Below are 23,425 nucleotides of genomic sequence, written 5' to 3'. Positions count from 1 at the left end.
ATATTAAACAGAACTTTTCACTTACATTTGAGTATATTTAGTATGAATATTTGAGTATATATAAGTACTCAATTAATGTGACTTCATCTCACAGATTAGTTGCGCCCAATGGAAGGTTAAAGAAGTATTTATATCTAAAATATAACTTCATCTTTATTATAACAAATAAAATAAATTTCTAAGGATATCACTACTTAACCAAAGCTCAAGAATTACAATTAAGAGACAGTTTAGAAGAATTCTTCGAGGAGAATCTGTCGTGTGACTTTTTAAGATGTATTCTTCAAGAGTTAATTTTCTCTAAGAAAAAGGCTGTAAAGACATTTGAAAAACTAAAACGCTTTTTTCCAATTTTTTTTATGATATATGAACTTTCGTGTTTATGTTGGATATTTTCGATATTCAGAACAATGGCCATACACATCTCCAAAATTAAATATCATAAGAATAAAGATATTTTCACTGTTAAAATTCTTGAAGGTATCTAAAAACTCTGATTACCGCATTCCATATCAATATGACATTTTTACTGTAAATTTTAATGCAGTAAAAATGATCGATTATTCTAATATTCCGCAACGAGTATATAAAATATATGGCATGCTTTAGAAGTAGTGGCTTACATGTTTTGCCTTATATAGTAAATTAATAATACTAATTAAAAAGTTTTATTAGAAATAAGAAGAGTTTTCATTGACCTCTTTTTAAATATAATAAGTGTGAAAAATATCCTTGCACTTCTTTCTGACATTTAGTTATTTTATAATTATTGTATTACGGGACTTGGAGGCGGGGGGTGGAATAATTAAGATAGAAAAATATAGTTCAAATTAAGATAGGAAACATCATGGCAACGATTTCAACATCTTTATTTAGAAAGTAGCAATACATACAATTGTGTTTTACATCATTGAAAATTTAATTATTTCTAGATTGGGTAATTTCAATCATGATGTTAAAGATACCCTGATGATGATGTAACTAATGAGAAATTCCTTCCATGGGGTCGTTTCCAGAATTTGTATAAACGTTTTGAAAGCAACACTGTAAAGCAGAGTGTCCTCAAAATTAAACTCGTTTATCTTTTGGCTTTTGTTGATGAGTTGGTTGTTGGTAATTGGTTAGTAAAATCGAGTTTTTTTTTTTGAATTGCTTGCACTAAACCTGTAGTGAATAAATATATCAGCTAATTGCGTGGTGTTTCTTAGTAAAAATAAAGATACATTTCAAACAAAATGTTTTAAAGCTCGTTAATTAACGCTTAAACACTCACAGAGAAAGAATATTTTGGTATTTGTTGTAAACATCAAATGCTTACTGCTTCCATTTACAATGAGTCAATACCATTTGAGTCAGTGCTTTTACATTAATTATTTCAAAATAATTATCAGCATTTAGTCAAATAAGAGTATTATTGATGTAATACTTTAAATCTCAATAATTTGACTGTCTAAACTTTTTCAGTAAACATAAATAAAGAGTATGATGTTTTCCGCCATAATTTATTAACGTGTTATTCAAATAGTTTTTAACAGAGTCGGTTATTGATTTCCCATTAATTGTTATTATTTTGCTGTATCTCTTAACAATTGTCACATTTCCTTTGGAAACAGATATGGAGATGGGAAGTTGTTGGATAAGTAAGAGAATGATCGTTTCTCCACATAATGATAATAAGGGTATAATGAGGTTCTCCAGAGGTATCTAAGTGATGATGTGGTTGTAATGACTACATTTCTGATGAAGGGACGTATTGCTTTCGGTGGAAGATGGGGCATAAATAGCAAACTACCTGGAGGCTTGACTATAATGGGGGCAAGCTGACTATAATGCTCACCTTCCTATTCTCAGGGACTAGATTATTCAGGCTTAACTGGGCGTATCCATGCTTAACAAGATGGGAATAATCATTTATAGTTATCATTTGTCACAGTAGGTATGTAAATCACGTGGGTTCCCTTACTGACCAATTAATTTTAGATAGGCGTCAATTTAAATACTATTTGAATTTGCATTGTAATAATAATATATAAATAGAACAGAGTAGAATAACACATAATAACTAAAAGCAGAAGAAGAAAATGTGTTTTAAAGTGAATTGTGAGTTGAAATATGTATTTGCACATATTAGACATTTGTCACTCTAAGATTCTTGAAAAAAAAAATAACAATAATTGAACAATAAAAGCTAATTTAAAAATGTAACGGTAGAACTTGTTTTCTAATGTTATAATTTCGATCGCACATATTTTAACAAGACAATTCTGTTCTTCTTTACAGACGAAGACTTAAGAGCTTCTTCATAGGAAAATTTAACAAATTCTATTACAAGTGCATGGAAGGGCAAAGGAGAAAGGCGAGAGCACATAAATACATTTTTTTTTTCATTAAAAATCCTATTCAATGTGTTTTTTAACCGACTTATGAATTTTAACGATAAAACAATTTTTGAATTATTTTTTTATGAAGTTCATCAAACTATTGAAGCAATTGAAGTATTTTGTATTGTAAATATTATTCGAAAAATATGAGAATGATATGAATCACAGTCCAAATATTTTTTGCACTTTATGCTAATTAAATGTGCTTTTAAATCTCCGGATTTGAATAACTGGAATTCCAAGTTACTGTGGTATTTCACTTAAAACTAATTTTTAATTTCCATCAATAATTTGAAATTTTTTTATGAGCTTATCTCAATGCTACAATTCCATTTTAAATGAACCTTTGTCACTTAAGTTGCATTTCAGTTTAAATCCCCAAAAAGAATTCGAAGGCGTTGTCGACTCTCATACACCAAATGTTCATGTTTTTTGTTTTAATTAATAGGTTTATCGAAATGTGGAAATGGACAATATTCGTGTGTTATACAAGAACACAATATTCTTACGTTCCATTCCATACCTTTTTCAATTCTTTAGAAAATAACTTTATTTCAAGGTGCTTGATGAAAACCAAACACATTGGATGAAGTGCCTTAATAAATATAAAAATTAATTTTTTTAGTTAAAATTTTGCTCCAGGAGTGATTTAGTATCGAAAATCCTGCAAATGACTAAAGCGAGCAAGACGCCACCCGGGGCAACCCCTCGGTTGGAACTTTATTCTCACTCCGTTTATTGTATAGATCAAGTTCTTTTATATACATTTGGGAGATCATTCGTTCTACCCTTTAATTGCCTGGCTCCGTGGTGTATGTGTTAGAGTGTTATTGATGTGCGAGAGAAAAGCCCGAGACAATACCTACGGTTGATGGACAGCCGAACCATTGTTGTACGGCTACTTAATGACAGGTTCTTCTGCGGCACTTTTTGCCGCGCTCGCGTCCTGTCCACAGCTAGCACTTCTCCAACGGATCCGTAGCCGAACAAACTGGCCTACCTCACACCGAGGAGACAGGTGCCCCGACATGGGCCGGTGGGCATTGAAAGCCCCGATGGCCACGCGGGCGCCCTGCGGGTCTCCAACCCAGATGATATGTCAATGGACATTGGGAATTTCAGCTCGGAAAGAGCCCAGAGAGAAGACAGGGATAGAAGAAGGTAAGTTTGTTTTTTGAAAATTACTTCCGGGAATGGATAAAATAGAAATATATTTGATGGAGGTCATTTGTATATGGGTTTCAGCACAATATTAATTCATGTTTTCAGTTCATTAAACTTTGGTCAGATATTATATCAAATCATTTGTAGCTATTTTATAAGTATTTCACCGAGTGGATCAAGATCAATTCTATGAAATTTGCATTCGTTTCAAATAATTTTTATATAAATATTATTTTTCGAAACAAGAAAATATTAAGATCCATTAGCTTATAGCTAAATTTGCTATTTTACTTTGTTTCCTTTTTGAGCAATATCAAATATGTATTTTCGGCACAGTTCCATGGATTACTTCAAGCAATATTATTTGGAAGACTCACCTGTATTTATTTAAAACCTTCTTCTGTTTTATGAAAATAATTTTTTAGAAAAGAAGACTGAGGAGTATGATGTTGAAAAACGAAAAGAAGTTATAATATCGCCGGAAATAAAATAGAATAGAAATGAGAAAGAGAGAGAGAGAGCAAGAGAAAGAGAGTGAGTGAGCTTTACAGTAGAAAACAAGCCGGCAATCATGGATTCGAAAATAAATTGTTTTCATTCTAGAAGAAAAAGCCACCAACCTTTCGAGGGATAAAATTTATGCTTCTATAGAAACTGATGCATTTAGTTTGAAAGAAAAATAAACATAACACGATCAACCTACTTGTGTACATGTCTGTGACAGAATGAATTTCAGGCTTCAGCGCGTCTCTAGTTACCATTACTCAGATTTGCTATAAAAGAGGAAGGAAGCACTGGCTTTGCAAACTATTACTTAACTATTCACTCTTCTTTGGATTTATTTTATGTAAATATCCTTTATGTATGGCTTGAGATATCCGATTCATATTATTAAAAATCCCAGCTCAAATTAATTATAACAAAGTGTTTCCAGTTCGTAAAAAAGATCAAAACATGTTGTTATGTTTGATGTATCACGAATCTCATTATTAAAAATTATTATATTAATTATTTTTCTAGGTGCTTCAGAGTTGTGAACTAATAATGAGATTATCATTTTGTCTTGGTGAATATTTTGGCCATAATAATTACAAGAATTTTAACTCAATATACCCATGACCATGAAATTGAAATTTAGAGAAAAAAATCATAATGATTATCGTGTTGTAATAATTGATTTTGATCATTTTGATTATCAATTGTTGAAAAAACTTTGAGCAATTATTTTTGTTGCAATTTTTTTAAAAAAAAAACTGAAAGGATAATGGGAATTTTATAAAACCCAAAACTTCATCATAAATTTTTAAATAAATGATAAATGATGAAAACCATGTAATTCTTTTGCTTAAAATGAATTTTTTTTATTTATTAAAAGCAATTTCCAAATGAATAAACATCATAATGCGGTGAAATGTTCTGAAATTTTTACTTTAAATTTATTTGTGAAATAATTGACTTTTATTGAAAAAAAAAAATTCAAAAATTTTTCCTTCAAAAATGTAAATCTATTTATATATATTACACCGCATAATTGAGAAATTAAATTTTTTTGTGGGAAATCAAAGTTAGAATTCTGTCGTTAAAGAGGTTTTTAGAAGGTTTTAACTTATCAAGTTTCACGTTTATTTATGCAGCCAAATTTTAGCTCTTTCATTCAGAAGAGCTTTCACACATTGCAACCTTCAGAAGATGTTTTTCTCTTCCAATATCAGATAAATAATTGAAGTTACTGATTGTTTTTCAAGAGCACTTTGGGAAAGATAAGCGAACTGGATTTTTGAAATCAATTCTCAGCTGATCGAGACCTTGAGCTTAAATCGACTGATTTTTTGGTTGCAGGTTTTTGAATTTTCATCTGATTAATTCTTTTCTTTCAATTATAGTTTCATTTTTTTTCTGTATGATATTGCTTGTAAAAAGTAAAGTTTATTGAAAAACTAAAAAAGAATGCCAATTTGTTTTTTAATGAACTTAATTAAAAAGAAAATAGCATTTAAATGTCATTGAATGGCTTCGAAGACACTTTTTAGACTTAGAAAGGTTTGAATTTAAAATAAAGATTGTATTTCGTTACTGTTTTTGTAATTAATTTTTATTATGGATCGTTCAATAAGTTAACTATTTATCTCTATTTTCATACGCAATATGATCAATTTATCTAAAAGTTAATATGATTAATTAATCTAGATTTAAATCATATTTTATTATAATACGCTTTCAATTAATTATAATCTAATGGTTTATTATTCTATTTTACCCAGGTGCATTTTTATTATCCTACTTGTTTGTAATTTAAAATAATTAGTTTTATTATTTTGTGAAATTAAACTTTAGTAAATGATTAAATAATTAATTACACTGTTGTTAAATATTTATAAAGCGCAAATGTTTTGTTTTACGAGTATGTTATTTTGTAAAAAGAAAACATAATTTTTGTTGACCTGATATAGAGGGAAAAAATTCCCAGGGATCATTTTTTCCCATCTAAATTTGCCAGCAGTTGCAAAATGATTATCATGTCAACAGAATTTGTAAGTAATATTGCTTGCTAATTAAAATCTTCATAGAATATGAAGCTTCCCATTTTTCTTTCTGGAGGAAAAAAAAAAGACGCCGGTCGATTTTTGATGCATTTGAAACACAAATCTTTTTGAACGTTCTAGATTAGATAAAATATTTTTAAAAAGGTTTAAATTTCTCACGAAAGAGAGTGTATTTTGATAAAGTTGTTTATTTAAAAAAGATTACATAGGCACATTTTTATCATCGACTGCAAAGGACAGGCGACTTTATGTCGGAATGAATTGATTTAAATTTTCTGTGACTGAATGAATAAACTCTTTAATTGTACTTATTAATATTACTTATTTAATTGTAGTTATTGTAATTATTTATTTATTTTATTAGCTATAATTATGCAAAAACATTGTTTTTTTATCTTATTAATATTAATTGTGCGAAAACATGCATTTTTTCATTTTATTATTAATACTGTTTCTACAAAAATTAATACTTTTTCTAAATTGTATACAAAACTGCATAGAAATATTTTACTAATCTATTTCAGATATAAAATATAAAAGTTAAAGCATATTATTAACTTATATTGATTACTTAAATTGTTTCATTGAGAATTTTTAGTTAAATAAGTGATGCTTAATGCATTTAAAATACAGTTTTAAAGGATTTTCTACATAAAATCTAATTTTATGATTCAATGTTTTTTGAAAAAATAATTCTAATGCAGACTTTTTTTAATGTTTTCTTAGCTATTATGAAATAATATGATTTGATGTTGATTTAGCTTTGGCAGTTCTTAAAACATTTTCCTGCTTTTAGGGGTAGCGTTAAAAAATGGAGTGGGGTATTTATTTGTGTATTACATGTGCGCAAATGCCATTTAGCATTAAAGAAACACGTTATAAAAGATTTCGAGAATTTGAAAATGTGAAATTAATTTCAATTATTTTTCATCTAATTACAATCCAAAAAGTTAATTATTGTGACTACTGCAATTAGAAATAAGCGTTTTCTTGATTGAAAAAGGGAAGTTTTATCTTTTATCTAATAACTAAGCATTATGTTTTTGTCCGTTTTATTTTCGAGAAATTACGTAAGTAATTTATGTAGCTAATTTTTATTAATTTGTTATTCATCTAAGTAAACATCTTTAAAATATATCTGGTATATTGCTTATAAAACCTCTTTTTAGATTTTTATTTACAATGAACTGTGCATGTACTGTAGATCAGAATTCTTTTGTAAGGAAGAAAAAACTTATCAAGAAATATTTTGTATTAGGTTATTTCAAACGAGAAAGAATTACATTGCTCTAAGTATCTCCAAAAAATTCTTCTGTGGAATTTCCTTCCATGAAATGCAAATGAAATATAACATTTAATTTCTAAGATTTTATTTTGAGAAATTCCTGTATCAAATAAAAGTGATAATATACTGCTACTTGGAGTAGATTCCACTATGACTAAATACTTGATAATTGTAGTATCTATTTTAATGAACAAATTAATAAAGTCTTTAATAAAAAAGTAAAACAATTTACTTTTTCCATATTTATGCATTTTTGATGAGAAGTGTTTTTCGTCGGAAAATCTTCTTTCTGGAAAATTTTATTATTAATATTTGTTTTAATAACGTTATAGCGGCAAAACAAGCTCCACAAAGCCGAGTTAACAATTATTCACTTTTCGAAAATTTCTTTTAAATGTTACTGATGAATAACATTCGTAATGAAAGTTTTGAATCATTGTTAAAAGATATAATATTAAAGTTTATGAATATTTGAAAACCCTTGAAGAATAAAAAAATTATAAACAAGTCTTCTGTTACATGATTTTTTAAAAAATTCTCAAATTGTATATTGTAATAAGCCAGATAGTATTTATATTTAAAACATGATAACTTATAATAATAAATAAACTTAATTGGTACAAACAATAAACTTCATTGGTACAAACAATAAACTTCATTGTTACAACTTACTTACAATAAACTTCATTGGTACAAAGTTTGAATATTACTTTTCATTTGTAGATAATATGCTATGAAAAAGTTTTTAAATAGAATTTAAATCCATTTTTTTTATCATTCTTTTTATTTATATTTTCAAAATAAAATCTTTTTTAATCATTGAAAATTAATTATTCTCTTTCATTAGTACTAGTTACCCTTCAAAACTAGAATTTCATAAAAGTACAATTGCATTCCTTCATGTGTATTTCAAGAATAAAAAAAAATAAAAAAGCCACAAAAGCGTTTAGATAAATTTTAATAGAATCATATGCATTTATATTTATAAAGCGCATTCCGTCGCTATTAAATCAAATTATCGTATGTCAAATCCGTACACAGCAAAAAATACGGAATTTTGATGTAACAGCTGGTTTACCGTCCTTTGCTCATATAACTAAGCTTAGTTAAAGTTATCTTCTGTAATATTATTTTACTTCAATAAACCAGCTTTATTTATCAAAAGTATTTCGTCACTGTTATATCAAAATGTTGTTTGTCAAATTTGTAAAACATTTTGTTGATTCAGAACACTTGTAAAGGTGAGTTACACATGCTTACAAATTGCTATATGTGATATTGTTTAGGTGATATGTGGTTGTTGCATTGATTATAAAATGTTAAATGTCACTGATATTTCCAGCTACTACATCATAACTTAATACCTTTTGTTGTGTGCACTTTGCGCCATAAAACATTTTGATATAATAGTGATGATTTACCGCTCAATCTTAGTTAGCAAAAAATATCATTGTTGTTACAACTATTTTTTACTTTTTTTTTCTTAACAAATGTTTCACGGCGTTGGGATGTTTGCTAAATGTGATTGTTTCCAAAAATCGACTATCAATTGCTATTTGGTACCCTCTATCTTTATTATCTTTATTGTATCTTGTTTAGCCACCAGGACTCATCAAGACTAGGTCGTAATTTTCAACACGCTGTTACGAAGTCGAAGTTGTTTACAAATTTAATTTTGCCGATCATGCTGAATATTATTCAAGTGAGTTTTGATATGATTCATTATCACAGATTAGGAGTTTTGGTGATAATTCGCATCCAGCGACGTTCACTATTGATGTATCAAACAGATTTGACGTCAAACCACAACTACTGCATCATCTAAATCGCTAGCTGCTTTTTTTAAAACCTGATACTTTAACAACCTGATACTTTTCCTTAAAACTTTCAAACGGAAATTAATTTGAAATGTTACATTCTAAAAAGAATCAGTAAATGAGTGCCAGTATGTCCATGCTTAGATAAGCATATAAGGATGCATTTGATGACAAATATTCATACCAGAGACAATGACAATTATCAGGATAATATGAATGATCATGTGATTATCTAACTTATGCAGTATAAATGAAACATTATAATGCAACATATAAGAAAGAAAAGTAGATAACTCGTTGGAAGCTATTATTGATATTATTCTAAGGAGCAAATAGAAATATTGTATATAGACGAAACTTTTCAGATCAAATAGCTTGGGAACGTTAAAATTAACTTAAAACTAAAAGAAGTTGGTTGTTTGTTTGGATTTATTGGCCCAAGAAACAGATATGACCAGGCTGTTGTCGTTGTGTTGTGACTTATGGCCCGCTGACAGTTATCTATCAGCGATCAGCGCCAACTAGGGCCAAGAGTACGACTTTGCTACTTTATGCATGACATTCGCTTGCACAAGCCCTTTTCATGGGGAGGGGGCCATATTCACACACCTGACAGATAGAGCATAGAAGAAGAACAACCATGCCCGAACCGGGACTCGAACATAATAAACATAAAATTATAAAGGGTTTCATATAGAGAAGACAAAATTGTTCAATAAATCTGTATATGGATTGGTAATGATATGAATCTGTATAGGCATAGAGTCAGTTTTCTAGATTTTTCAGTAAAAAGGAAAGCTATGCGAATAAATTCAAGTTCCAAATAGGAAATGGAAGCATCAGTACTCGAGGCTATTCTACAATAAAAATAAAAAGTGTTATTATGATTTTATTTTATTATTTTTTGCATACAATGCCAATTGCACCACGCGGAATCCATTGTAGAGCACGAACTTTTTCTTCGACGGTCACTTCCGAACCTGTCTAGCAGGAGCAGAAAAAATTATCTCTGTTGAAAAAGAAGAAAAAAGACTTCATTACAAGTCAAAAATCTTCCCCATCATGATACAAAGGTTTCGTGCCCATACGATCGGCCACGGATCGACTTAAAAAAAAAGGAAATATGAAAAATACATTTTTTACTTTCCACATTTATTTTGATATTTTAAGCTCTGATTGTTTACTGACTTGCAATCTTTATTTACTATTCGTTGATATACCCAGCTTTGCTTATGATTAAAGTTTTTCATGTATTTTTAACACAAAACTATGTATATTTGTAGGAAATATTACAATATAAAAAATTTCCTTTTATAATATAAAAAGTTTGTAATTAAACTTAGAATATCAATTGAACCAGACGATTTATAAAAATCATCGTTAAGCTAATTTTATCCACATGCTATTAATATTTATGTACTGCACATTTTGCGGTATACTGTTCTGAAAATTTTGCAATATTAGAAAAATTATCTTCGTTTGACTGAGTGACTTAAACTCGCCTTTATTTTTACCTTCAATCATATTAAATCATTATTTTCAAACCAATACAAGTACGGTCAAAAGACCTATTAAAATAAAAAGGAATTAAAAGATAGTGGTAAAGTAGCTCACAGTATATAAAAAGGCCAAACTTTGGTTAATTTCTACTTAATTGAATATTTAATTAAATTTTATACTTTAAAAAAGTGATAGTATTCTTTCTCTGATTTTATAAGACTGCAAAATTTAGTTGAATACAGTTGTTTAGAAGGAGTTGTGGAACATACATACATATATATGCATAGCTTCAAAGAAGATTTTTATTTTTATTAAGATAAGGATAAATATATCTATAATTTTCGATTATTTCATTCCAATATTTTTGTTAAGGTCTATTTCCATGACAATAAATATTTTCTTTAGTACGAAGTAAATAAAGGAAAAGCATGCCGAGAGAGGCATACAAGGTAAAGTATTATAATCGTCAAATAATAGTAAAAAGTTGAAAATGATTCTGATACTTTAAATTTTTATTTTCTAGTATATAAGGCAATCATCAAAAATTTGACCTCGAGACGAGTATTAGACCTTTTTAAATTCGAAAAGAAACATATTTTGAATTATACCAGGTTATCTATCAACAAGTTAAACGAAAAATGAAGACGAAAAATTGATATATGGTCTTTACAACCGTGGATATGTGTAAAATTTTGATGGAATTGCCTGTTCGTCTGTATGCATGATACTCTAAAAACGTTAAGTGTTAGATAAATAAAATTTAACCTGTTACTTTGTTACTAGATTTATATATCTTAACAAATTTTGGATCAAATCCTCAGAAAAATTGATTGTTAATCTGTTTTTTCCATGCATAGTGATCGTGAGAATTCAAAAGTGCCACGAGATATAGGGTGAGAATTTTAGTTCTTATTTATTTTCAGATTGTAAATCTCGAAATGAGGGGACACTTCGAAATGAGGATAAGATGCTTCCGGCATGGTGGTTGTATCTCTCCACCCTGGAGGGTACAGAAATAGGTGGGGGATTGGACTCCTCCTATCGATGACGGGACGTACTTCCTTCAGGGAGGGTTGTAGCGTGGCCGGTGATGGCCCTTAGGACTCAACCACAGCTCCCGCCAGTGTTGCTGTTGCAGCGGGCCGGTCATTCAGTTTTATGGTTTAAATCCGTGTGCCTTCGTGGCGAGTCGGAGAGTCAGAAGTATGACTTATTTTCAGATTGTCGATCTGTGCCTCATTTTGGACTAAATCTTACAAATAGTAGAGAGTCTACTTGTTTATCCGTTTGTATAAATTTGAACAAGATAGTTAAAAAAAATCAAGATAAAAGGTAAGCGGTTTGTGGTTTTGATGCCAAAATTGGAGAAGAAGAGATTTTGTACAATAGATCAATGGGAAGTTGCTCAAAATGTGCACTCGATTCCGTTTACTGTACTTACGCAGCTAATCATATGTTGCGCCGCATGGTGTAAGTATGTGAGAAAGTACCTTTACTGTACTTACGCAGCTAATCATATGTTGCGCCGCATGGTGTAAGTATGTGAGAAAGTACCTTTACTGTACTTACGCAGCTAATCATATGTTGCGCCGCATGGTGTAAGTATGTGAGAAAGTACCTTTATTTCAAAAATTTATCTAGTTTTGCCATATAGTTGATAGCCTTTTAATAATTAATTACTGAAATGGCTTTACAACCAATCTCATCACAAAATAAAAGATTTCTACATTCGATCTACTTGATTAATGTCACTTATTTTCTTGGAATATAAAAGAAGCTTTGCATCAAAAAGATACTGAAGAGTCTTCAACCGCATTCGAGCTTCTGATGTCCTCAAGGTGATTATCTCCACTCATAGAGAAAATCGAGTTCGTAAACCTTGAGATCATGCAATAGGAGGCCTTATAGTGTCTTTTCATTTCTTTTTCTTCTATGATGGCCGTTATTCATTTGTCACTGTTGGATGGAAAAGAAAGAAAATATTCAGAAATGGAATAGTACAAACGAAGAAATATGCGTTTCTAATTCATAAAACTGAATAAATACTTGCATTCATTTAAGGGATTTATTTCTAGACAGAGATGGCATAGTAAATTAGATATTCGCAAAAAAACATGATCCTACTATGTGAATATAAATGAAGGAATATTTTTTATTTTTTGGATTTCAAGGCCAACCTGAAAAATATTTTACAGCAAAATCCTGATTTTCTCTTTTGGGGTTCATCCACGATCTTTTTTCTACTTTTTTAACAAAATGAAATTAAAAGGCTTCAATCACAAGGAAAGATGTGATTTAGCGCATTAAAGAAACAAAATCAGAAATTCATTGTGTACTGAGTCATAACTGTATGTGCAGCCCTCCCACTGCAAATAAAAATTGTTCCAAAGCATTTAGGCGTTGATTTGTGCCCTTTTCCGATCATTTTGCAGATTATTCGCGGACTTATGAGTGATTGCTGAGTCATCCAACTCCGCGGAAATAAGAATTTACTGTTTGAAAATGCAAAGAAAGAAGACACTAAAGATAAATTCCTGACATTTCTGAATGAAATTATTTATTTTTTTGTTTCAAAATAGTTCAATTCTTGCAGAATTATAAACGTCTCCAATTAGTAAAACAGGATAAATGATAGCGATAATTTTGAAAGATTTATTTCCAAGATTGGTTTGTAAATTATAATCGTAAAAACGGGAGTTTTACTGTGTGTGCAATTAGGTCTTATAATTTTTATTTATTATCTACGTTGATATTTTATTCCGAAAAGCAAAAATAGAAAGAAAAAAGTACTAAAGATATCTTGCAGGAGTTTTAAGATGAATTTAGTTTTCTTCTATTTATTTAAAATTACTTCGACAAAAAATAAAACTTTGTATTCTTTTTCTTGTGCAAATTCTTGTGAACATGAAATATGTTGAAGCTTTACCGATTTGTTATACATTAAATTTTTATATAACTTCTTTATTGCGGTCTTGAAGTCTGGAGTTTCCATAAAATGTGAAGTATGCGTCTGAGATTTTCAAAATAATAGCAATTCCGAATGTTTCCTTTCATTCAGAAAGCATTTGAGTTTTTACTCGTTACGAAAATCTAGCGAAATCTCTGAATGATGTCTACAATCGATGCTTCAAAATATAGTAATCGTAAATCATCATCATCTGAATGTTTTGAAGTTGAGCGATCTAAAGCGGAAATGACTCGGTCGATTTTAGGGAGGTTGACCCATTCATCTCGATAAATTCTTAGAATTCACCTTTTGTAATGGTATTCAGTGCTTGTTCCAAGTCACTGCCTGAAAATAATAATGCTCATGAAACGCTAAGATAAGCTAACGCTGTTAGAGTAACATAAAAGAATCACATTATAGAAACAAAAGTTTATAGTTACTGGAAATGAGGTTTCTTATGATATATTGGTAGTTTTTTTGGAAGACAAAAGGTATTTTTTTTGTTTTATATGATACAGGACTTTAACTAACATCATTGAAACATATATAAAGATACGTTTTTGACTTTAGCGGAAAAAAAATTTTCGTAATTTTTTTCTTGTTTATTAATTCGTCTTGCGTCACAAAATATTATTTTATATTGGACAAAAAAGTAAAAATTGTTTAGTTTTTTTGTCTTATGGATAATTATATTTCCACAATTAATATTTTTTTTTCAAAACCTGAGTTTTTGTTTACTATATTTCGTTAACTTTAGCCTATTTTTTAGATTATGCATGGCTATATTGAACTCTGAAGAGAATGATTTTAATTATTATTCTTTAGTTGCTCTAATTGTAACGTCAAGCGTGTTTTTTTTTTTTAAAAAACATTTTATTATATGTTTCTAAATATCATAAATTTTCATAAAAAAGATCATTGCGTCGAATGCTATATGAAAATTTTAAATGTTATTTGTTGTACAATATTTATTTTGTCATATCACTGCTTAAAATTTTTATTTCCTTCTAGATGTCTTTTATTTTTGAGTATTCTCCATTGTGTGTACATTTCTCCCAAAGAAGAAATTTTTATTAATAATTTATTAATAATCCCAAATAAGTTTTTATTAATAATTTATTAATAATCCCCCCCAAATTTTTTATTAATAATTTATTAATAATCCCAAAGAACTTTTTGATCTTAATTTGTTTATTATCTCAAAGAACTTTTTGATAATAATTTATTAATAATCCCAAAGAACGTTTTATTAACAATGTTAACTGCTTGTTTTATTAATAATGTTAACTGCTTATAATCAAGCGATTCAAATTAAATTCAAAATCAATTTCAATACAATTCTCATGAAACTGAGCTTTGTGAAATTAAGTTTCAGTGAAGACAGATATAGTCTCGTGCCTAGAACCGCATCAAGGTTACTACAATATTTGTTATCAATATATGCATAAGACCAGTGTGCTCTTTTCACAAGATTCGTGAAAGTCATTAAATATTTTATTGCTTTAACACCGAGTTCTTGGCACTTTTCTTTTGTTGCTACCTAGTAGACTTTTGGACTTGCAGAACTTTCACTTCTTCCACGAACTTGAAATAATAAAATTTTATAACTTTTTAGCACGTTTTTTATTAACTCGCTTTCTTGTTTGTCTGTTTGGTAGAAATTTTGCAATAGATTTTAAACTAACTTCCCGATAAACTATATAATAACTTCTTCTAGTCCCATATAGATATATAATCCCGTATGAATTGTTAGCCCCAAACAGATGGTCCTGAAAATTTGTGATTATGAACTTAAAATTTCACGATCACGAATTTTCAGGATAATCTGTATAGGGATATGAAAATTTATTTTATATTTTTTAGTCCTTTTAAACACAGGATATATTAAATTTTTTTATTTAAATAATTATTTTTCAAATTTTAATCTCTTATACTTTGTGTTTCTCGCCATGACAAATATTACTTTCGTGAGCCCGTAACCGGTTAAGTACTACAGGTTGATATCATCTGCTGCATATGTAAACGTGTAACCGAGAAATTAACCATCAAATACAAGTAAAATGGATTTTAAGTGCATCATCAGATAATACATATGGATCATCTGCTCCATATGTATTTCGTCGAACCAAGAAATTAAACATGAAATACATGTAAAATGGATTTTGAGTGTAATACTTGTATATTGTTGTATAGACAAAAACACACTATATTAAGAGTGATTATGAAAGTGATGTGAGCGTTACCGAGGCTCCAAGACAATATATTAAGGAATAGGGATGGTTTATATACAGTTTTACCCAATGATGTTCAATGTTTGCTCATTCAAAGGTTTTTCATATACATTTCGACTAAAAATATTTTTTCCTTATTATTTTTTGAAGTAAAAAAGAAGCTGCTTAAAAAATATATTTTTCTTTTGAATATTTAATTAAAAAAGATTCGCTTCAGAATTTTTATTTCATTGTTTGTTTTTACTGTCATGTTTTCATTAAATGATGCAAAGGACTTACTTTTGCTTTTTTTAAAAGAATTTTTTTCTCTATAAGTGTTGCTGAGGAAGAAATTCGTTTTTACCCTAAAAGTACTAAAAGAAAATTTGTGATTTACCAGAAATAATTTTATTTTTCTCTAAAATAAGACCTTGTTTAAGTTTTTGTTTCAAAATTCGAACAGTACATAAAATATATCTTTGGAACTTCTGGAAAAATTTTAAGGATACAGCCAGTAAGACATAATCATATTTGAACTGGAGAAATTTACTTGTCTATTTTTTCATTTATCCTGAATTATGTCATACATCTTAAAAAGATTTTCCTTTTTATTTTCTAGAATAAGAAATATAAAAAAAGTATCGTAATCGTCAAAAAAAAAAAAAAAAAAAAAAAATCAAAGTCGAAGACTTGGCGAATTTTTTTCTCCCCGTTACAGACCTCTCTCCGTCCAAAAAACACATTTTTGGTGTTATGTCTATCTGTCTGTGAACATGATAACTCAAAAACGCTTTGAGCTTGGCGGAAATTTGAAATTGCTTGGCGGCTTTGAAATTTGGTATGTGGAATTATAACCAAATATATAGAATTCTATCAATTTTTGGAAGAAATCCATTCTCAGGAAGTCTGGTTGGCTGGTTATTCAAGTACAGAATTTGAAATTGCTTGGCGGAAATTTGAAATTGCTTGGCGGCTTTGAAATTTGGTATGTGGAATTATAACCAAATATATAGAATTCTATCAATTTTTGGAAGAAATCCATTCTCAGGAAATCTGGTTGGCTGGTTATTCAAGTACAAGTGAACTCGATAACTACAAAATGCAAAGACCTAGTTGGATAAAATTTGGTTCACAGCATTTAGCATAGCATACAGGTTTTAGCATGAATACTTACCAAATCCAGCCAAAATGTACAACATCCCACGAACGATTGACCTGACCTATGTTTCTAGTTTCACATGCATATAAGCGCAATAACTCATGAACATAATGATTTAAATCAATGAAATTTGTTATGTTATCTTGTGATTACAACTGTAGTTAAGTGCCAAATTTTGATACACATCGGGCGAAAAAAAGGTGTCCAAAATACATATTATCGTTATAGATTCAATAAAAATGCTAGATTCACGCCAAGTATCTGCATTTCTATCATTCAACAATCCCATGCAAGGTATTCGCAGCCTTATCCACGATACTTAAGTTTATGCGGATAAGGTAGATAAGACCTTTATTGGAGAGTATACGAGAAAGTTTCGAGAAGACCACTCTCTCTAATTTCAGAAGTCTGATGTGATCTTTTCAGCCAAAATGACTATTCGTCAATGTAAAAAGTAAGTAATAAAAAAAACTATTCTGAGATATTTCGTGTTTAAATTATTTATTCATAATTCATATGCATCCAGGCCATTTTCATCTAAGTGAAAATGAGTGGAAAATGATGGCATCTGCTGATTATTAGAAGTTGAATATGATTATTTAAAAGAATGGAGAATGTAAAAAAAAAAAAAAAAAAAAAAAAAGGAATGAGCTTTTTGTCATCTTCATTTTTATGAAAAATACATTTTCTACTGTTAGTTTGTCACTCTACGTTTTCTCTTCTATGGAATTAAATACGCTAACAATACGCCGACAGAAAAGGGGCTGCTTGCAACTATCGAAATGTGTCACTAAGAATACTATGACAATATTCTGACAGTCCAGGACTGAAGAACGATTATAATTACGATAAATTATATTTAAAAGAATAACAATAGCTGCTAAAGTCCAGTAAAAATCATTTAGGAATAGAGATAAAATATGTCATTTAAAAAAAATATTTCTCTCGTACTGGAATCATTAAAGCGCCGAGAATTAGTCGGAATAGTTTCCGCAAACCATTCCGACAGATGGTTCAGACGAACCATTTGTAGTGCAGCATACTTTGGTAATCTAGAAATCATTGAGTATAATGAATCTAGAATATATACTTATTTACATAAAATGTAGACATGTTATTTACAGTTTTCATGTTTTCGTTCATTATATTCAAGGATTGGAATACTCAAAAAAAAAAAAAAAACTGCAGTCTTCCAAAAGACTGAGTATGCACTGAAAAGATACCTGGTCAGAGTTTCTGTCAAAATCAGTCTGAAGTCTAAAGGTCCAGTCACAATATTTATCGTAACAACATTTGATATCCTCCCACCCCCAGAATTTTTACGCATGCTCTCATTGCTTTAATAATCACATGTGCTATGTTGCTGCCAGTGTTCCCTTGCACATGGATCACAGTTTATCCGACAGCGCAACATTGCTGGAGGAATATGTGCGCTACTGAACTGCTATCGATATATTGTAATTGCTAATCGCGTCTCCGCCATTTTGTCACAAATTTTCGCCACAGAGCGAATGTGCGCAAGTTCCTTTATCCGACCGATGAAAACTGCTGCCATTGGCGCTATGTGACAGTTTGGATATGGATGCCATCAGTGGCGGTATTTTCGTCATCAGATCGTGGTACAAAATTATGTCCATTCCATAATCGCCTTCATGTTAGAGTTAAGAGATGTTACTCTAAACTCTTAATCTTTCCTTGAAAATTAAAGAAAGTTCTTTAATAATTGTAATTATAATAAAGCCAGTGGAGTTTCTATCGAAAACTGATTATTTGTCTGATGGTCAGAATTATATTCCATTCATTTCTTTTATGTTTTTTTAAAGTATATATATATATATATATATATATATTTGCTGATATATATTCTGGTTTTTGAATTTACTGGAAAATATATGCTAGACATCATCTAATGATGTAAAGCAAATTTTCGTTGTTTAAGATTCGTGTATTTATTTGCATCTATTAATTCTAATTATATTTAACTCAGAAAATTTTAGTTTTACATATAATGTTATAGATTTTACACTGGTAAACATAGAATCCAAATTTCCATGTTTCGAGCTATATAATCATTATGTCATTTAATAAATTTATTAAAAACCCTTTCTTAAAACTCATTTTTATTGGAGTGCTAATTATTTAAATATATATTTTTTCTTTTTACTCATTAATTTAACTTATTATGAATATTAGGAATTATTACCTGGAATCAGCAAGAATTATCCGAAAAACATTTTTTCTCTATAACTCTCATCCAGATGGCGCCACATGCATGGAGTGAAAATTTAATTAATCCAATCGATTAATTGGTTATATATTTTTAAAAATATTAAAACTACATACTACCGCTGAGAACAAACAAGTGTAGAAAATTTTAAAAATGCTGTCATATTGGGGAACGGGTAGAAAGTCGATTACAATATTCCACCTTCAAATGCATGAAGGTAGGCAAGTTAAATAAAAGAGTATAAAAATAATTTATGTTTGGGGATAATAAATGTTAAAAGAAATCTAACCTGCAAGAGGTCTCGACAATGTCTAATTGAGTAAACAGTAGGTAAATGTTTGCAAATGTCAAGGATAAGAATCCAAAAAAAATTCCATCTTTATGCTAATAATTTGTAGGGATAGGCAATTGAAACTATCGAGAGAAATGAAACTTTAAACACAAATTTGTTTTATTTTAAAATGCAAGACATGTATGAAGAAGAAAGTTATATAACTTCATTTTTAATACGATTTCCTTTCTTATGCATTTATGAAACATCGGATATTAACCAGAATATTTCAAAGAAAATAAAAGTTGATCTTACATGATAAAAATCATCGCATTCGGTTTTATTTCTTAATATTATAAAGATATTCTTAGATTATCAGTTTTCCTATTATTAAGACTTATTCAGTTTTCTTAAAAAGAAACAATAGAAAGACCCAACTTGTAGCGATAGATTGGTCAAGTTCCTTATGATTCGATTTTATTTTTTTAAATAAAATTTTTCTTAAGTTTTTTTTATTATCTTTGTCAACACAAGGAAGATTTTTCATAAAGCCGAATGAAACAAACCAGGACAGCTAAAGAATTACTGTTTGATAAAACAAAGTATAGGAAAATTTGCATACAAAATACTTGCAAAATAGTGAATAAGGAGTAAAAAAACTGCGAATAAAATGCTCTTGGTGCTTATAATTATCATATCTTAGCTGAGAGAAAGTAAAATCTCCTATAAAAGTGACAACATCAGGATTTTATGCACTCCTCCAAATCAAAAGCATTGGTAGAACTTACAAAAAAGAAATAACTTTGTTTAACGTCTTGATAAAAAGTTTCTGGAATTCCGGACTTTACGATTCAATAACAAAGAACAGAAGGAAAACTGTCAAGGAAGTGAGAAATTTATCAACTATTTTTTACATTTTTGGGGAAGAAAAGGGTACATAAATAGAAGTAATATCAGGAAATGAAAATGCTTTTAATAGTAAGGGGAAAAAAGAAACAGCAATGAAATTGCATTTACAAATAACTAAGAAACGACCACAGCTATTTAGCAAAAATATTTTTCTTTTTTTCAAATTTTTGCACTGAAGATGGTCAACAGGGATAAAATTTCCAAATAATTTAAGCCCATTGCAAATACCTGCGTAGTAAAATATTAATGGTAATATCATAATAACAGAAGATGAAAACTGAGTCTTCAGGTCATTAAAAATTCCTCTCTGTAAGCTATAAGGCAAAGGTAGATTCCTTTTCCTCTAAGTAAATATTTCATGAATCTAATTTCAGACAAAATTAGGGCTTGAAAGTCAGTTTTTAGCCCCTAACTTCTAAGAAATTGTAATTATCGAAAAACATTAAATACAAAAGTTGTTCTTCTTAATGAGATGCTAATTTGGCTGATTGGGTTTATTTTGCTATCTTCAATATTAAGGAAGTTATAGCGAAATAAAAATTTCAACCAACCCCATTTCCACCCCATTTGAGCTAGATGACCCATTTACGAACTCTTCCGAGGTTTCTACATTTCTAACATATCCCAAACCGGCTAAAATTCAAAAGAATTTACTGCAATTACCTTGTTCACACGATAATATGGAGAAAGCCTTATACGCCTGCATATATATACATTGCTGAATATCTGCAGAAATTTTCCTAAAGTCGTGTCATGAGAACTATTGCAATAGGTAGTCTTCCTATACGAATCTACCTAAAAGTGGTCTCAACAGTTTAGAAGACAGTTTTTATTCATTTTTTCATAGAGAAGGTTGAATTAAGGATTTATTGAAATTTTCTTGACGTGGCGAATAGATAGAATATTTACTTTTCAATGTCCATTGCAATAGTTTAAATTCATTGCAAATATTTGCGAATCTAAAGAATTGAACACAGAAAATTCTGAGATGTTCATTCTATGACGAATTAATGCAAACAGGCAGTTCACGCCTTCTCGAGGAAGCGAAGTCCATAGAGATGGTCTAAAATAATGAAATTTGAATTGTTTCGCTCAGTTTTTATGGTAGAAGACTGAGACTTCTTTCGTTTAAAATGTTTGTGTATGAAGATTATTTTACTACGTATGATTAGTAGGACTAAGAGGCTGCATAAATTTTAAATTTAGTAATTTTTTTTGCCGTATACTTTTTAATTCAAACAGCATAGAAAATGATGAAATATTTCGTTTAAAGCATTTTTCCATCTGGAACTATATGGTGACTCTAAAGGTTTGGAAATAAACACTTGGTTAAAAATTAGAGTGGATGACTTGTAAAATATTTCACTCATAATATTAACTTGTTGAACTGGTACGACTCTAACAATGTTCACCAGTTAGGAATTTTCAGATCAAGACATGCGGTTGATAGTTTTTGAAACATATAAAGGTACAGTATACTCCCGATTATCCGCGGAATTGGGTGGCGCGGCCGCCGCGGATAACAAAAATCGCGGATAATCCGAAAAAAGCTAAAAACGGGTATAGCAAAAGAGAAAACAGTCATTCCAACTTTGAAAAATAGTTTTATGTACAATAAAACGTAAAATAAACAGCAGGAAATGTTTAACTAACGCTTAATATTTTAGTATATCACTCAAAACTAACCTAAAATGCATTTTGTTAATGAAAACAGAGAAGTGCTTTGTACTTACGAGAGGCGTCAAGGATACACAGAAAAATGAATACATACAGTTGACAAAATGTTTATTTGTACACTTCAGTTTTGGAATATTATAGCAAAATAAAATAAGGTAACTAAGTTAAAATTGCAGAAATATATTCTAGTGAGGTAAAATAATAATAAAACATCAACAAAAAAACAATCACATAAACTTTAGTTGATTAATGAATAAAACTTGATAAAAACTATACAAAAAGAGTATTTGTACACTTACTTAGTGAGCAATTTTAAACATAATTATAATTATTTTATAGAAATTTAATACTTTATATGCATTTCATTGGCTTTTACAATTGCTTCAAGACGTCTTGGCATTAATTCTATTAACTTTTTGGTAGTTTCTTGATCTATTTCTTCCCAAGCTTCGATGAGTGCTTCTTTCAAATTATTTTTACTTGTAATATTTTTTTTTCGGACTTGAGCATCCAATAGCATCCACAAATTTTCAATTAAATTTATATTCGGGGACTGTGGTGGAGTTTCAAGGCGTCTTGGCGCATTATAAAGCAGCCATGTTTTAGTAACTAACGCAGTGTGTTTTGGATCGTTATCTTGTTGGAATAAGAAAGTGTCACCGATACCCAATTTTCTAGCACTGTTTAATAAGTTATGCCGCAACACATCAATGTAACCTAAAGCTGTCATTTTTGTGTCAATAAAGTGTAATTTTCCAACACCGCCATGAGCTACACAGCCCCAAACCATCACATTTCCACCACCATGTTTCAGGGTTTAAAGTACACTTTTACTATCAAGGGCTGTTTTATTTTTTCGCCAGATTTTTCGGATACATGGGGGTGAAAAAATTTCAAACTTACTCTCATCTGATAAAATAACCTTTTTCCAGAAGTCCATCGGTTTGTCTTTGTATTTCATAGCAAATTCTAGACGCTTCTTCCTATTTACTTCAGAGATCATTGGTTTTTTTTCTCGGAGTTCTGCCTTTTAAACCAGCACTATGTAACATTTTTATATTTTTTGAGCAGTCACTCTAAAGTTAGAAGATGCGAGAAGGTCATCTGCAATTTTCTGAGCAGAAATTTGTGGTTTTCTAATAGCTGCTTTAATAAAACTTCGTTTATTTCTTGAAGTTAATTTACTCGGGCCGCCTGATCTGCGTTCATTTTCAACGCGTCCAGTATTTTTATATTTTCTTACGATGTAACCAATAATTGTAAAGGGTAACTTAACCATCTTTTGAATTTTGCGATAAGATTTTCCACTTTTATTAAGGTTAACAACATGAGTTC

At 29.6% G+C, this 23,425-nt stretch overlaps 1 protein-coding gene across 2 annotated transcripts in view; it reads left to right on the top strand.

Annotated features, from left to right (window-relative positions):
* Positions 1 to 23,425, top strand: part of LOC129960764 (proton channel OtopLc-like) — a 151,990-nt gene that overhangs the window by 55,641 nt on the left and 72,924 nt on the right. The window contains exon 1 of one of the 2 annotated variants that reach the window (XM_056074384.1): positions 3,376 to 3,542. The exons of the other annotated variant lie outside the window; for it this stretch is intronic. Coding sequence (XP_055930359.1) covers positions 3,478 to 3,542 — 65 coding nt within the window. The 5' untranslated portion in view covers positions 3,376 to 3,477. Of the gene's footprint in view, positions 1 to 3,375; positions 3,543 to 23,425 lie in introns of those variants that run through there. 2 annotated transcript variants of the gene reach the window in all.

The sequence above is a fragment of the Argiope bruennichi genome, chromosome X2 (assembly GCF_947563725.1).
Source record: "Argiope bruennichi chromosome X2, qqArgBrue1.1, whole genome shotgun sequence".
Classification (NCBI taxonomy): Eukaryota; Metazoa; Arthropoda; class Arachnida; order Araneae; family Araneidae; genus Argiope; species Argiope bruennichi.
This window is presented reverse-complemented; position numbering and strand designations above follow the sequence as displayed.